At 42.1% G+C, this 16,524-nt stretch overlaps 1 protein-coding gene across 3 annotated transcripts in view; it reads right to left on the bottom strand.

Moving 5' to 3' along the window:
* The window catches only part of fermt1 (FERM domain containing kindlin 1), an 80,411-nt gene extending 73,903 nt beyond the window's left edge, over positions 1-6,508 (bottom strand). The window contains exons 1-2 of one of the 3 annotated variants that reach the window (XM_072267094.1): positions 6,180-6,508; positions 4,681-4,807 (exon numbers count right to left, since the gene is read on the bottom strand). In XM_072267094.1, the coding sequence (XP_072123195.1) occupies positions 4,681-4,711 (31 nt within the window). In that variant the 5' untranslated portion in view covers positions 4,712-4,807; positions 6,180-6,508. The remainder of the gene's footprint in view (positions 1-4,680; positions 4,808-6,179) is intronic. The other 2 variants (XM_072267092.1, XM_072267093.1) reach the window with 2 other exon arrangements.
* Positions 6,509-16,524: the final 10,016 nt, after the last annotated feature.

Here is a 16,524-nt window from a genome sequence, read left to right as displayed (position 1 = left end):
ACGCAACATCTTTGTTATAGACAGACATCTTAACTTTCATATGCAGTAATTGGTAATGAAGCAGAACACCAGACTTCATCATAGTGCCAGATCTGCTAACCCCAGATTCAATTTGTCACCAAAGCTGAATTTGAAGGTAACAATAATAGTGCAGTCTATGGAATCCCAAACCCTATTCATAATCATAATTTATTATACCCTACAGTAACTGTGTTTCCAGTGTGTGTGAGAACATTAATTGAAGGATTGACAGGGCCGACCTGCACTTTGATGCTCTATTAAATAGCCATTCTCTCAATCCCTGTGCTCATGCACATAGAATAATTCATTATGATCATTCTATGCGAAATTAACAGTTTCTGTGGGGGGGGGGGGACTTTTTAAATCAGCATCTGACCCTTCCACCAATAAACAACTAATCAAATACGATGAAATAACTTTGTTTACTCCTACCTCACCATTCCTGCACTTTCTTCAATAATTACTTATACGGAACTACTCAGAGGTGGCACAGTAGCTTAGCAATTACGTTAACGGTTTAGAGTGCCAATGATCCAGCTCAATTCCCCAGCTGTTATTAAGGAGTTTGTATGTTCTTCCCATGACTGCAGGGGCTTCCTCCAGGTGCTATATTTTCCTTCCACATTCTAAGATCTACAAGCTAGAGTTACAAGTTGAGGGCTGCCCCAGCACATCCTCCAACAGTGTTGGTCGTTGTCACAAACAATGCCGTTCACTGTATGTTTCAATGAACATGTGACAAATAAAGCTAATCTTTTAATCTTTAATGTTTATTTCTATGCTGAGGTGAGTGAGTCACCTCCCAGCAACCTTTCCACTTCGACGAAGCACCAAATAGGAGTGTGATGGAATACTCTCCACTTGTCTGGATCACTGCAACACCAACTCTCAAGGTGCTCAACACAATCCAGGATAAAGAAGCCTACTTGATTGTTACCCCAAGCACACCAAACAGTTATACTCTCTACCATCAATGCACACTGCCTGCAGCTTATACCATCTACAAAATACATTGCATTTACTGACCTAGGCTACTCCTCTACACGTCCCAAAGCAACAGCCCCTATCATCAAGGACTACTGCAGCAGGTTCACAGGCACCCCAATTGCTCACCACCATAACTTGAAAATTCATCTTTGCTCCTCCATCATCACTGGCTCCAAACCCTGGAAATTCCTTCCAACAGCGATATATGAGTACCTTTTCCAGAAGAACTACTGGAAGTAGTGATTCAAGAAGTAGCTCACACAACAGCAATTATGGAAAGCAGTAAGTGCCAGCCCTACATACTATGTCCAATCCCAAAAAGTGATTTGTTAAAAGATACAAGAAATGCAAAAAAAACCGTAATCTAATTTCAATCTAAGAGTTCATGCATGAAGAGTTGACAAACTTATTTCTTTCTTCTTCATTAATCTTTTTATTGATTAAAAAACATACATTTGTAGATACAATCAAGAGGAGAATTAGTTCAAATATATACATCAGTAACCAAAATTAAAATAGACACTGTCATAATCATAGATATTGTCAAACTAGTATAAAATATATAATAAAAAAAAGAAAATAACAATTCTCCTCTTACCAGTTAAAAGGAGAAAGGAAAAAAATTGGGTTTTAAATAGAAAGGGGAAAAAACCCATCACACTATAGAAAACAAAACAGAACAAACGAAACAAACAAAAAATAGGGACTGGGCAGTCCATTTTGAGGACACAACCAAAAAAAAGGAGAGAAAAACTTTCTGATCAAATCTAAAACCTCAAAAAGAAACTTGGAAGAGCAATAAATCAAATTAAATGAAAATATTGGATAAAAGGTCGCCATATTTGTTCAAATTTAAAGGATGTATCAAATGTCTGACTTCTTATTTTCCCTAAACTTACACAGGACATAATGGAGGAAAGTCAATAAAAGACGGTAGGTGGATTAGAATCCTTCCACTTCAATAAAATGGCTCTCCTAGCCAGTAAGGTCGAAAAGACTATCATACGTTGAGCGGAAACAGGAATATTTCCTGCTTCCGATGGGATAATCCCAAAAATTGCCGTAAACAAGTGAGGTTGTAGATCCAAATCCAAAACTCTTGATAGTGTTTTAAAAACATCTCTCCAAAAGTTACCTAGCTTTATACAAGACCAATACATATGAGTTAAAGTGGCCAACTGAGTATTACATCTGTCACAAATAGGATTAATATTGGAGAAAACACACACTAGTTTATCCTTTGACATATGGGCCCAGTGCACTACCTTGAACTGTATCAAGGAATGACAGGCACAAATAGAAGAGGTGTTAATCGAATTAAAAATTTTACTCCATTGATTATCTGAAAATGACTCTTGGAGTTCCAATTCCCAAGCGCGTTTAATTTTAACATTAGATATCATTCGTAAACTCAGTAACAGTTTCTAGATTATAGCTATCAACCCTGTTTGAAATGGTTTAAACTGAAAGAGAACATCTATCATATTAGGTGGATAAGCAGAAGATTAATTTGGTAACAAACCACGTAAAAAATTCCTAATTTGTAAATATCTAAAAAAGTGTACATTAGATAAATCATATTTATCCGCTGAGAAAAAACTTTTTTTCTAGGATTTCTGCAATGCATTGATTTTGACTTTTCCCTGAGAGTCAAGCATCTGTAATGTTCAGCCCTATACGTTTTCACACCTGACATGACCCACCTCTTCCCTCATTGAGAATTAATGAGTGGCCAACTTCTCTACACTAATTAACGATTGGAGGGGTGTGGTGGCCAAGTGGCAGAAGAACAGGACAGGTAGCCCACAAGAGAGGGGAATCATGGCAAAGGTTGTATTACTTCTCACAGAGAGAGCATTGACATCAATTTGAACTTTTAAGAGAAGCTGCTTGAAGTATCAAAATACGCATAATAATTTGGAAGATGGTTTCAAGTCACTGGCCACGTATTAAAGGCATCACAGGCTTGAATGGTTATCATCCCAGCTTCTTCCAGGTTTAAAGATTTATGTAGTATGTCTACAATTGAGGGAAACAGTGCTCATGAAAAAGGAGTGTGCTAACTTAAAACAGCACCACATCCCTTTCTAAAATAAGAACCATTTTAATTTCCTTAGTCTTTACATGACTTTGTTACACAGTCCCTCAGATTTGAGAGGGGTTTACACTCATGACAGATCACATTTAATGATTTTTGGATGCAAAATCTGAGTGATCAACTTGGATCACCCAATTTCCTCTTCATTCTTGAGGTAACCAGCTGTAGGTTCACCTGTGACTAGTATGTTGGGCACATTGATAAATGGCACAAGTTATGTGATGCTTTGCAATCCATGTGCTGCTGTGATCATGCATTTTTCATAGCAGTCATTTCAAATCAGTATAACTCCCACTCCATAATCTTGTCTGAATAATTTGCTCTTATTAGGTCATCTTGAGATACCTCTGAAAGATTATAGGTGCAGATGGACAGAAGCTAGGGTCTGCAGCAGCACGCCTAGATGTAAAGCAAGGATGTAATGCTGAGGCTTTTTAAGGCACTGGTGAGACTCCACTTGGAGTACTGTTAGCAGTTTTGGGCCCCCTTATTTAAGAAAGGACGTGCTCACATTGTGAAGGAAGCTGTGAACACGGCCAGAGATGGAGGACCTTTATTGCTGCCCTAAATGCCAGTGGTGTTACAGGTTTAAAAAAAGGGGTGACACTGGAGAGGGTTCAGAGGAGGTTCATGAGGATGATTCCAGGAATGAAAGGCTTATCATATGAGGAATGATTGAGGGCTCTGGACCTTTACTCACAGGAATTTAGAAGAATGAGGGAGGGGTATCTAATTGAAACCTATTGAATGTTGAAAGGACTGGATAGAGTGGATATGGAGAGGACGTTTCCTATGGTGGTAGGAAGAAGCGTCTAGGACTAGAGCGCACAGCCTCAAAATAGAGGGATCTCCATTTAGAATAGAGATGAAGAATTTCTTTAGACAGAGTGTGGCGAATCCATAGAATTCATTGCCACAGGCAGCTGTGGAGGCCAGGTCATTAGGTGCTTTTCAGGTGGAGGTTGATGGGTTCTTGATTAGTCAGGGCGTGAAAGGTTACAGGAAGGAGGAGGAAAATGGTGTCGAGAGGGAAATGGATCAGCCATGATGAAATTGTGCAGCAGGCTCAATGGGCTGCATGTCCTAATTCTGCTCTGATGTTTTGTGGTCTTATGGCCTGAACAGAGAGCTGGTGTCATTGTAAATTGCAACCGTTTATCTATTGATTTGCATCTGTGATTCATCTTACAGACTCATTACTGGACACAGCATTAAAAGAAGTTGTTTTTTTTCCCCCCTCCCTCAGAGGTACTCAAAGGTTCAAAGGTCCAATGTAATGTCAGAAATGTATACAATATACATCCTAAAATGCTTTTTCTTCGCAAACATCTGGCTATGAACTGAACAATACACACCCTTCAAACGTGTTTTATTTGTGCACATATAGGCAGCAAAATGCACAATGCTCACTGACAAGAAGCAACTCCTAAGCCCTATGTAATCCAACTTTAAAAGCCACATCCTTATTATGCTTCTTTCAAGATGTTGCCTTGCCACATTGCACCCATTTCCAGCATTACAAAGTCTGCAAACTTTCAGAGCCTCAAGTTCAGATCCTTTCAACAAGCTCCCACCTCTGACATCAATATTATCAGCCACCTTCATGGGGGGGGGGGTGCAGTACAGCCAGGGGTTTAAAGAGAGTTCCACATTTCTTCTTTACAGACCCTCCTCTTCAAATACTCTGTTTAAAATGGAAATCTGAAATTAAAGCAGAAAATGCTAAAAACACTCAGTAGGTCAGGCAGCATCTGCAGATATAGAATTAGCATTTTAGGTCCAAGACCCATTCACCGACATGTTTCCCTCTCCACTGAAGCAGCCCGATCTGTGAAGTGTTTCCAGCATTTTATGCTTTCACCTCTATTTTGATCCGCTCTTTAACCCAGGCTTGTGTCACTTATGTTAAATATCTCACTCTGACTCATTTCAACTCTTTGAAAAACAACCTGTTCATAAAGCTTGAAAGGTAGAACACAACATACAAGTCTGGAGATAAGAGACTGCAAGCGCTGGATGAACCCAGCAGGACACGCATAACCTATAGTGGAAAATTTCAAGTCAAGACTCTTGGTCTGGACTGAAACAAGGGAAACAGGGAAGGGTTAGAGCTAGAGCTGGCAGGGAGTAGGAAGACCCAGGTGAGTGGGGAGGCATTTTAGGTTTAAGTGATAAAGGGTGATGGAATTTGCCAGACAAATGTGGAGCACAGAATAATGGGAGGGAGGTGGTCAAGAACTGAGGAAGAGGTGGAGGGGAAAGAAATGTAGTGATAGGGATTGTGTAGTTCAGGGAAGGGACAGAAAAGGGACAAAGGCAAAAAATAACAACATAAAATTAGGCCATCATCACTTGATAAATCAATGTAAATAAGGCAGAAGACTAAGCAAAGAATTAGATACGAATTTACAAAAGTCTGCTGTCCAAAAATGCAAACAGCGCCGTCCACAATGAGAGAATCTGGTTGTCCCACATTCCTAGTGATCAACTTGAAGGAAACCCGGCAATGTAAACTGAACTTTGATACCATCTGCCAAGCAAGAGTGCTAGCTTCTGAACAAGTGATTACATGTGGGGGACAAAACAAAACTCAGCCCACAAAAATACTCCGCTCTAAAATATTACAGACTATTAAAAGGCGGGAGAAAACAATGGCTCTATTGAACAAGCAAATACAGTACATGAAGGGCGTTCGTTGATAACGATTTGCGAGGAAGGGTCGATGAAAGCGAGGCGCCAATAGAACAAAATAAACGCGAGAGAAAGAACAGACGGAATTCAAAAAGAGATAATATTGAGGGCTATTCCCAGACAGAAATGGTATTTAGTCCGCAATAGGAAAGTGAGATGAAATCCTTTCTACAAGGTTGTAACATGTGATAAAACCACAGCAAAACCTTGCGGGTGGCGGGGGTGCTACTAAGAGGGAAGGAGATCCCGGGCCGTTTGTGCCTCGTATTTGTCCGGCAGTCATCCCTATCCTCCGCGCCCGTCACTCATTTTTATAGGGAGAGGATGTTGTCTTCCTTTGGCTAAAGGTTACTGCTTTTGCGCACTCAACAGGTAAACTCACCTTTAGAATGTTGATAAAGAAAAAAAAATCCGCGACGTTCAATTAAAACATTCCTTCGGTTGAATTTGGGGGAAAAATAGACGCAATACAGTCCCGTTTCCAGTCAGAGTTGCATTCTGACCTACCACCAGCACTACACCCGTCGCCAAGGTTCAAGATAAAATGCAAGGTGAAGGGTGAGATTTCAAACAATCCCCCTCAAGGCAGAGATTTCCACTTCCTGCCAGCCAGGTAATACTTTATTCAAATCCCGGAACTTCTTAATTTATTGCCGAGCTGCAAACTGATGTGGAGATTAACAGTTCCCTTGCCCTGATTTGATATCAGGTTAACTCTCAACCCCACATGCTCTGCATTTGGCGCTGGGAATTTTTGGGTCACGCTCTCCACTTTCTGCAGACTGGCGAGTAACTACGGGGAGTCGCAGGTACACCCACTGTAAGCAAAACCTTCCAAGCAGCACTGGACAACGTGACAAAATAGACGAGACATTGTCTCATTTGCTAAGCTATCAAACCTTTACAGCCGTACACATGAAGGAATACGTTCTTTATTAAATCATTAGCACTGAACATGTGAATATTTGCCTAATCGTATTTACCTGAACAAGTGGGGTTAAATTGAAATTAATCTTATATTTGCAATTTCAAATTTATAGTCCTAGCGTATAATCCATTAGACTCGATTTGCCTCACCTCGACCTCACTTAAAACCAATACCTCCGGTTCGCCTTGTCCACAAGCGGAGAACCGACCTCATCTGCCCTCCCCATCCCAAATTTCAGCGGAAGCACCCAAAAAGTTCTGGTTGACGGTAAATTCAGGGGCGGGATTTCGCCAGGGGCAAATCTGTAAGTGATTGTCGTCAATTTTTAATATTGTCTGACATTTAGATATTTTAAAAATCTTAAAATTCATATACTTAAAATGGGAGAGAGAATTTGAAAATAAGGAAAAGTACAAAACAATTAAACATGATTCAAGGAATGTAAGAGATTCCATCTTTAACCAAGGTTTATCTCACCTGTGCAAATAACTCGCTCTTTGGCGCAGCTCAACTATTTGAAAAATGACCTGCTTTTTCAGTTTGAAAGGTTGAACACAAAGACAAGAGACTGCAGCTATTGGAAATCTGGAGCAACACACAAAAAGAGCTGCAGAAACTTAGCAAGTCAGGCAACATCAATGGAAGGAAATGAACAGCCAATGTTTTCTGGCAGAGACCGAATGTTTTCATCAGGACAGGAGAGAAAAGCCAGGATAAAAGGGTGGAGGGACGGGTAGGAGACAGGTGGTAGATGCATCCTAGGTGTTGGGAGATCATAAAATGAGGTAACCTTGCCACCCAAAGTTTTGCCCCAAAATATGCATTTAAATCTATGAGGATTTGTATCCCGTGCCAGATCCCAAGAAATCAATTTCCCAGCATAATACCAGGAAATCCCAGCTCAGCACTGTATCTGGATACTGTGCAGACTTTAGTGATGGAGTAGAGATACATCATGTCCTTGCTACCAAGGAAGTACCCTTTATTATAAACACAAAATCATCTGCAGATGCTGGGGTCAAAGCAACCCTCACAACACGCTGGAGGAACTCAGCAGGTCGGGCAGCATCCATGGAAATGATCAGTCAACGTTTCGGGCCGGAACCCTTCATCAGGACTGAAGAGGGAAGGGGCAGAGGCCCTATAAAGAAAGTGGGGGAGTCTAGGTAGTCTCCAGCCCCTTGGTATGAACATAGAATTCTCCAACTTCTGGTAATTCCCTCCCCCTCCCTTCCCCTATCCCTATTTCACTCTGCCCCCTCTCCCAGCTGCCTATCACCTCCCTCATGGTTCTGCCTCCTTCTACTACCCATTGTTTTCCTCTATTCCTTCTTCACCTTTCCTGCCTATCACCTCCCTGCTACCCCTCCCCCACCCCACCCCTTTATCTTTCCCCTTACTGGTTTTTCACCTGGCATCTACCAGCCTTCTCCTTCCCACCCTCCCCCTACCTTCTTTATAGGGCCTCTGCCCCTTCCCTCTTCAGCCCTGACGAAGGGTTCCGGCCCAAAACGTTGACTCATCGTTTCCACGGATGTTGCCCGACCTGCTGAGTTCTTTCTTTATTATAACCCCTAACCTTGGATTGAAGCACCAGTCTAGAACATTGAGTACTACAGCACAGTACAGGCCCTACAGCCCACGAAGTTATGCTAACCTTTTAACCTACTCGAAGATCACTCTAAGGTTAGTAAGGGACAAAATTGGTCCGCGGGAAGATCATCTATGCATGTAGCTGAATGAAGATCTTAAATTGATTTTTATTTGCGATGTTATCTACTTGGGAGGTGGACACAGAGTTTATGGAAGTAAGGCAAAGTAGCAGTGAGGTCATGGACCATATCCAGATTACAGGGGATGAGGTGTTTGTTGTTTTGAGGCATAGTAGGGTGGATAAATTCCCAGGGCATGACAAGGTGTTTCTTGGAACCTGTGGGAGTCTAGTGCAGAAATTGCAGGGGCTCTGAATAGATATTAATAATGTCCTCATACATGGGTGAGGTGCTGGAGGATTGGAGGATAGCTAATAGAAACATAGAAAACCTACAGCACAATACAGGCCCTTCAGCCCACAAAGCTGTGCCAAACATGTCCTTACCTTAGAACTACCTAGGCTTACCCATAGCCCTCTATCTTTCTAAGCTCCATGCATCCATCCAGGAGTCTCTGAAAATACCCTATCGTTTCCGCCTCCACCACCGCTGCTGGCAGCCCATTCCGCACACTCACCACTCTCTGCGTTTTTAAAAAAAAACTTACCCCTGACATCTCCAAGCACCTCAAAACTATACCCTCTTGTGCTAGCCATTTCAGACCTGGGAAAAAGCCTTTGACTATCCAAACGATCAATGCCTCTCATTATCTTGTATACCTCTATCAGGTCACCTTTTATCCTCCATTGCTCCAAGGAGAAAAGGCCGAGTTCACTCAACCTGTTCTTATAAGGCATGCTCCTCAATCCAGGCCACATACTTGTAAATCTCCTCTGCACCTTTCTATAGTTTCCATGTCTTTCCTGTAGTGAGGTGACCAGAATTGAGCACAGTACTCCAAGTGGGGTCTGACCAGGGTCCTTTCTGGCTGCAACATTACCTCTTGGCTCTTAAACTCAATCCCACGATTGATGAAGGCCAATGCACTGTATGCCTTCTTAACCATAGAGTCAAGCTGCGTAGCAGCTTTGAGTGTCCTATGGACTCAGACCCCAAGATCCCTCTGATCCTTAACACTGCCAGGACTCTTGCCATTAATGCTATATTCTGCTATCATATTTGACCTACCAAAATGAACCACCTCACACTTATCTGGGTTGAACTCCATCTGCCACTTCTCAGCCCAGTTTTGCATCCTATCGATGTCCCGCTGTAACCTCTGAGAGCCCTCCACACTATCCACAACACCCCCAACCTTTGTGCCATCAGCAAATTTGCCAACCCATCCTTCCACTTCCTCATCCAGGTCATTTATAAAAATCACAAAGTGTAGCGGTCCCAGAACAGATCCCTGAGGCACACCACTGGTCACTGGCCTCCGTGCAGAATATGACCCATCTGCAATGACTCTTTGCCTTCTGTGGGCAAGCCAGTTCTGGATCCACAAAGCAATGTCCCCTTGGATCCCATGCCTCCTTACTTTCTCAACAAGCCATGTACCTTATCAAATGCCTTGCTAAAATCCATATACACTACATCTATGGCTCTACTTTCATCAATGTGTTTAGTCACATCCTCAAAAAATTCAATCAGGTTCGTAAGGTATGACCTGCCTTTCACAAAGCGATGCTGACTATTCCTAATCATATTATGCCTCTCCAAGTGTTCATAAATCCTGCCTCTCAGGATCTTCTCCATTAACTTGCCAACCACTGAAATAAGACTCACTGGTCTATAATTTCCTGGGAAGCTATCCCTACTCCCTTTCTTAAATAAGGGAACAACATCTGCATCCCTCCAATTCTCCAGAACCTCTCCCATCTTCATTGATGATGCAAAGATCGTCGCCAGGGGCTCAGCAATCTCCTTCCTCACTTCCCACAGTAGCCTGAGGTACATCTCGTCCAGTCCCTGTAACTTATCCAACTTGATGCTTTCTAAAAGCTCCATCACATCCTCTTCCTTAATATCTACATGCTCAAGCTTTTCAGTCCGCTGCAAGTCATCCCTACAATCACCAAGATCGTTTTCCATAGTGAATGCGGGAGCAAAGTATTCATTACTGAATGGCGGTGCAGGCTCGAAGGGCCAAATAGCCTACTCCTGTACCTATTTTCTATGTTTCTATTAAGTACCTCTGCCATTTCCTCAGGTTCCATACACACTCTTCCGCTGTCACACTTGATCGGTCCTTTTCTCTCACGTCTTATCCCCTTGCTCTTAACATGCTTGTAGAATGCCTTGGTGTTTTCCTTAATCCTGTCACCAAGGCCTTCTCATGGCCCCTTCTGGCTCTCCTAGTTTCATTCTTAAGCTCCATCCTGCTAGCTTTATAATCTTCTAGAACTCTATGATAACTAGTTTTTTGAACCTTTTGTAAGCTCTTCTTTTCGTCTTGACTAGATTTATAACAACCTTTGTACACCACAGTTCCTGTACTGTACCATCCTTTCCCTGTCTCACTGGAATGTATCTACTCAGAAAACCACGCAAATATCCCCTGAACATTTGCCACATTTCTTCCATACATTTCCCTGAGAATATCGGTTTCCAATTTATGCTTCCAAGTTCCTGCTTGATAGCCTCATATTTCCCCTTACTCCAATTAAACGTTTCCCTAACTTGTCTGTTCCCATCCCTCTCCAATGCTATGGTAAAGGAGATAGAATTGTGATCACTATCTCCAAAATGCTCTCCCACTGAGAGATATGACACCTGACCAGGTTCATTTCCCAATACCAGATCAAGTACAGCCTCTTCTCTTGTGGGCTTATCTACACATTGTGTCAAGAAACCTTCCTGAACACACCTACCAAACTCTACCCCATCTAAACCCCTCACTCTAGGGAGATGCCAATCAATATTTGGAAAATTAAAATCTCCCACCACAGCAACACTATTATTATTACTTCTTTCCAGAATCTGTCTCTCTAACTGCTCCTCAATGTCCTTGTTACTATTGGGTGGTCTATAAAAAACACCCAGTAGAGTTATGGACCCGCTTCTGTTCCTAACCTCCATCCAGAGACTCGGTAGACAACCCCTCCATGACTTCCTCCTTTTCTGCAGCTGTTGTTGTACTGTTGTTTAAGAAAGGCTCTAAGAATAAGCTGGAAAATTACAGGCTAGTGAGCCTGTCATTAGTAGAGGGTGAGTTATTGGAAGGTATTCTAAGGGACCAGATGTATAAGTATTTGGATAGACAGGGACTGATTAAGGATAGTCTACATGGCTTTGTGCGTGGTAGGCTGTGTCTAACCAATCTGATGGAGTTTTTCAAGGAAGTTACCAGAAAAGTTGATGAAGGCAAGGCAGTGGATGTTGTCCAGCTGGACTTCAGCAAGGCTTTTGACAAGAACCTGCTTGGGAGGTTGGTCAAGAAGGTCAGTCGCTTGGCATTCAAGATGAGATAGTAAATTAAATTAAATATTGGCTTTGTGGGACAAGCCAGAGCGTGGTATTAGATGGTTGCCTCTCAGACTGAAGGCCTGTGACTAACGGTGTGCCAGTGGGATTGGTGCTGGCTGCTACATTTTGTAACTCCAAAACATAAAGGCTAATTGAAAGGAAACCAAGGAACCGGGAGTCTTGTGAACTTTCATTTTTACGTTAAGTGAGGTGCACACTTATCACGTGGTACTGTCCTGACGTATCCAATGCACATATTTTTACATATAATCTGTAGTGAATTATTTAAACAAATAAGGAATGCCTACTCGGACAACTATTTACAATATTACTCAGCTATTAAGTACACAACACTCTTTCTTGCTAAGCTATAAACAACTCAATATAGAATGCATCTCAACTGCATATATACATAGTATACTGTACAATACAACTACTATGTACAGAAATTGCAGCATAGTCAATTTTAAATTGACCCATTCAGGCCTGAAGATTTAATCACTGTGGAGGCTTTCTTACTCTTGTGGCATAATGCCTTTCCTGATGGGGTGATTACTCTGCTTGGCAGGTGAGACTTGTGGCTGCGAAACAATCTCAGGTTCTGGGGCCTCCTCTGTGGTGGTTGTAGGAGTTGACTCTAAGACAATAGAAAGTGATTCTGACAGCTCTGAAAACCTTTCTTCTGGGTGTATGGATCATAATATGTGAGTACAGTGTCTGATGCCACAATTTCCTTTGCCTTTTGGAAAACCACCTCACACAGCTTTGTCCATTGCCATTTCTTCCCAACCTGTAGTGGTGAGTTCAAGGGGTGGAGCACAGTAGCTAGCTTTGGCAGGAACCTGTGATAAGAATTGACAGATCCTAAAAAGGATCCCAACTGTAACACGGTCTTTGGCTTTGGAGCATCCACTACTTCTTGCATCTTCTCAGCACACTTGTGTAATCCTTGTGCATCGATGGTGTGACCACAGTAAGTGATACTTCGTTTAAAGAATTCACACTTGTTGCATCATGCTCTGAGCCACAATCTTCTGATCTTTTTAACACTTTCTTGAGATTTTGGAGATGTTCCTTGCCATCCTTACTGGTAACAGTTGTATGACCCAGGTAACACTGAGTGTCTGGGCAGCTTTGCAGCACCTGGTCCGTAGCTCTCTGCCGGAGTGCAGATGCAGGTGCTACTCTGACAATAAGCGTATTGTAGTGATAAAGCCCTTTGTGAATGTTTATGGTGAGAAACACTTCGGGCTCTTCCTCCATCTTCTGTCCCCTTTGATGAAGTGCTTTCCTCCAGAATGGTTTTCAAAGATATCCTCTATCCTGAGCAGAGGGTATTGATCTACTTTCAGTACGAGGTTGTTGGTGACTCTTAAATCACCACAGATCCTGACAGACCCATCAATCTTGGTTACAGGGACCACTGACGTTGCCCACGGGTTCCACTCAACCTTGGAAGGAATTCCTTCAGTCTTCTAATATTACTCAAATATTAAATACACAACACTGGGAACATTGTTGTTTGTCATCTATATCAGCAATCTGGATGATAATGTAGAAAACTGGATCAGCAAATTTGCATATGGCACAAAGATTGGGGACATAGTGTACAGTGAGGAAGGCTTTCAGAACGGGATCTGGACCAGCTGGAAAACTAGGATGCAAAGGTGAAATTTACTGCAGACATTGTGAGGTGTTGCACTTTGGAAGGACAAACCAGGCTAGGTCTTACACAGTGAGCAGTAGGGCACTGAAGAGTGCAGTAGAACAGAGAGATCTACGAATACCAATTGATAATTCCTTGAAACTGCTGTCATGGGTAGGTAGGTTCATAAAGAAAGCTTTTGGTGTATTGGCCTTCATAAATCAAAGTATTGAGTACAGGAGTTGAGTTGCTATGTTGAAGTTGTATAAAACATCGGTGAGGCCTAATTTGGAGTATTGTGTACATTTTTGGTCACCTACCTGCGGGAAAGATGTCAATAAGATTGAAAGAATGCAGAGAAAATTTACAATGATGTTAACAGATCTTGAGGCCCTGATCTATAGAGAAAGGTTGAATAGGTTAGAACTTTATTTCCTAGAATGTAGAAGATTGAGTGGGCAGTTTATAGAGGTATTCCAAATTATGAGGGATAAAGATAGTGTCAATGCAAGCAGGCTTTTTCAACTGAGGTTGGGCAAGACTAGAACCAGTGGTCATAGGTTAAGGGTGAAAGGTGAAATCTTTAAGGGAAACGTGGGGAACCTTTTCACTCAGAGGGAGGTGAGAGTGCAGAATGAACTTCGGTGATGGATGTGGGATAGATTTTAATATTTAAAGAAATTTGGATAGATACATGGATGCGAAGGGTATGGAGGGTTGTAGTCTGGGTACAGGTCGATGGGACTAGGCAGATTACTAATTCATCACAGACTAGACTGGCCAAAAGGCCTGTTTCTGTGCTGTAGTGTTCTATGACTGTGATTCTATCAATCTAACCCTTACCTCCTGCATAGCCCTCCATTTTTCTATCTTTCATGTATCAAATCATATAGATCTGTATTAAGGCCGTGAGATTTCCTGCCTCCACCACTCCTCCAGCAACACTTTCCTGATTTCAGCTAGCGTTTGAGTGAAAAATAACACTCCTCTGATCCCCTCTAAACGTCACCTTTGCCTAAATCTCTGCTGTGTATCTATCCTAGCCATCCCAGTCATAACTTTTTTATGCTCGTCCACCTTTGGATTTGGACAAGCAAATCTCCCAGTAAGCCTAATAAAATTATTACATTTTAAACACAAGTGTTTAAGTACAACTGAGGCTTGTGCATGAGCTATGTAACCACTTAACCACAATGCAGTAGAAATGCCACCTCACAATTCCAGCAATTCTGGTTCAGTCCTGACCTTGGGTGATGAATGAATTTGTTGAATGCCTACAAGATGGCTTTTTAGAGCAGCTTATGCTTGAGCCTACTCGGGGAAAGGTTATTTTAGATTGGGTGTTGTGTAATAACCCAGATCGTATTAGGGAGCTTAATGTAAAGGAACCCTCAGGAGGCAGTGATCATAATATGATTGAATTCATACTGCAATTTAAGAGGGAGAAGCATAACTCACATGTATCAGTATTGTAGTGGAATAAAAGGAATTACAGAGGCATGAGAGAGGAGCTTGCCCAGGTGGATTGGAGGAGGATACTGGCGGGGATGATGGCAGAGTAGAGATAGCTGAAGCTTCTGGGAATAGTTCACAAGGCGCAGAATAGATATGTCCCACTGAAGAAGTTCTCAAATGGTAGGAGTTGGGAAGAAAAGTTGAGGACTGCCTAAAGCCAAGGAAAGGTCATATAAGATAGCAAAAGTGAGTGGGAAGTTGGATGATTGGGAAGATTTTAAAACCCAACAAAAGGCAAATAAAAAAGCTATAAGAAGGGAAAAGAGGAAATGAAGGTAAACTAACCAATAATATAAAGCAGGGTACCAAAAGTTTTTCAGTTATATAAAGAGTAAAAGGGAGATGAGAGTTGATATTGGACCACTGGAAAATGATACTGGTGAGGTAGTAATGGGGGAACAAAGAAATGGCAAGATGAACTTAATGGGTACTTTGCATCTGGCTTCATTGTGGAAGACACTAGCTATGTACCAGAGGTCTGTGAATGTTCCTCAGGGGTTAGATTTGGCACTGCTATGTTTCACATTGTTTGTCAATGATTTGGATAATGGAATTGATGGCTTTATGGCAAAGTTTGCGGATGATATGAAGATTGGTGGAGGGACAGGTAGTGCTGAGGAAGCAATGCGATTGCAGCAGGACTTAAACAAATTGGAAGAATAGGCAAAAAGGTGGCAGATGGAATGGAGTGTTGGGAAATGTATGATCAAGCATTTTGGTAAAAGGAATAATTGTGCAGACTATTATCTAAATGGGGAGAAGTTTCAAACATCAGAGGTGCAGAGAGACTTAGGAATCCTTGTGCAATACTCCCAGAATGTTAATTTACAGGTTGAGTCTGTGGTAAGTGCAATGTTGGCATTTATTTCAAGGGGAATAGAATATAAAAGCAATGAGATAATGCTGAACCTTTATAAGACACTAGTCAGGCCGCACCTGGAGTATTGCCAACAGTTTTGGGCTCCATATCTCAGAAAGGATGTGTTGACATTGACGAAAGTCCAGAAAAGGTTCATGAAGATAATTCTGGGAATGAAGGGGTTAACATATGAGGAGCTTTGGGCCTGTGCTCACTGGAATTTAGAAGAATGTGGGGGGATCTCATTGAAACCTACGGAATGTTGAAAGGACTAGATAGGGTGGATGTAGAGAGGATGTTTCCTATGGTGGGGGTATCCGGAACTAGAGGGACGAGCCTTAAAACTGAGAGGCAAAATTTTTGAACAGAGGCAATGAGGAATTTATTTTAGCCGATAGTGAATTGTGGAATGCTCTGCCACAGACTATGGTGGAGGCCAAGTCCGTGGGTATATTTAAGGCAGAAGTTGATCGTTTCCTGATTGGTCAGGGCAGCAAAGGATGTGGCGAGAAGGCAGGTGTATGGGGTTGCATGGGATTCAGAATCAGCCATGATGGAATGATGGAACAGACTTGATGGAATGATGGAGCAGACTTGATGGGCTGAATGGCCTAATTCTGCTCCTGTGTCTTATGGTCTTGGGTCTGTGTGTGGGGTTTGCAAGTTCTCCCTGTGATCAAATGGGTTTCCTCTTAAATCCCAGGAAGTACTGGCAGGTGA

This window comes from Mobula birostris, chromosome 8 (genome assembly GCF_030028105.1).
Source record: "Mobula birostris isolate sMobBir1 chromosome 8, sMobBir1.hap1, whole genome shotgun sequence".
Lineage (NCBI taxonomy): Eukaryota > Metazoa > Chordata > Chondrichthyes > Myliobatiformes > Myliobatidae > Mobula > Mobula birostris.
This window is presented reverse-complemented; position numbering and strand designations above follow the sequence as displayed.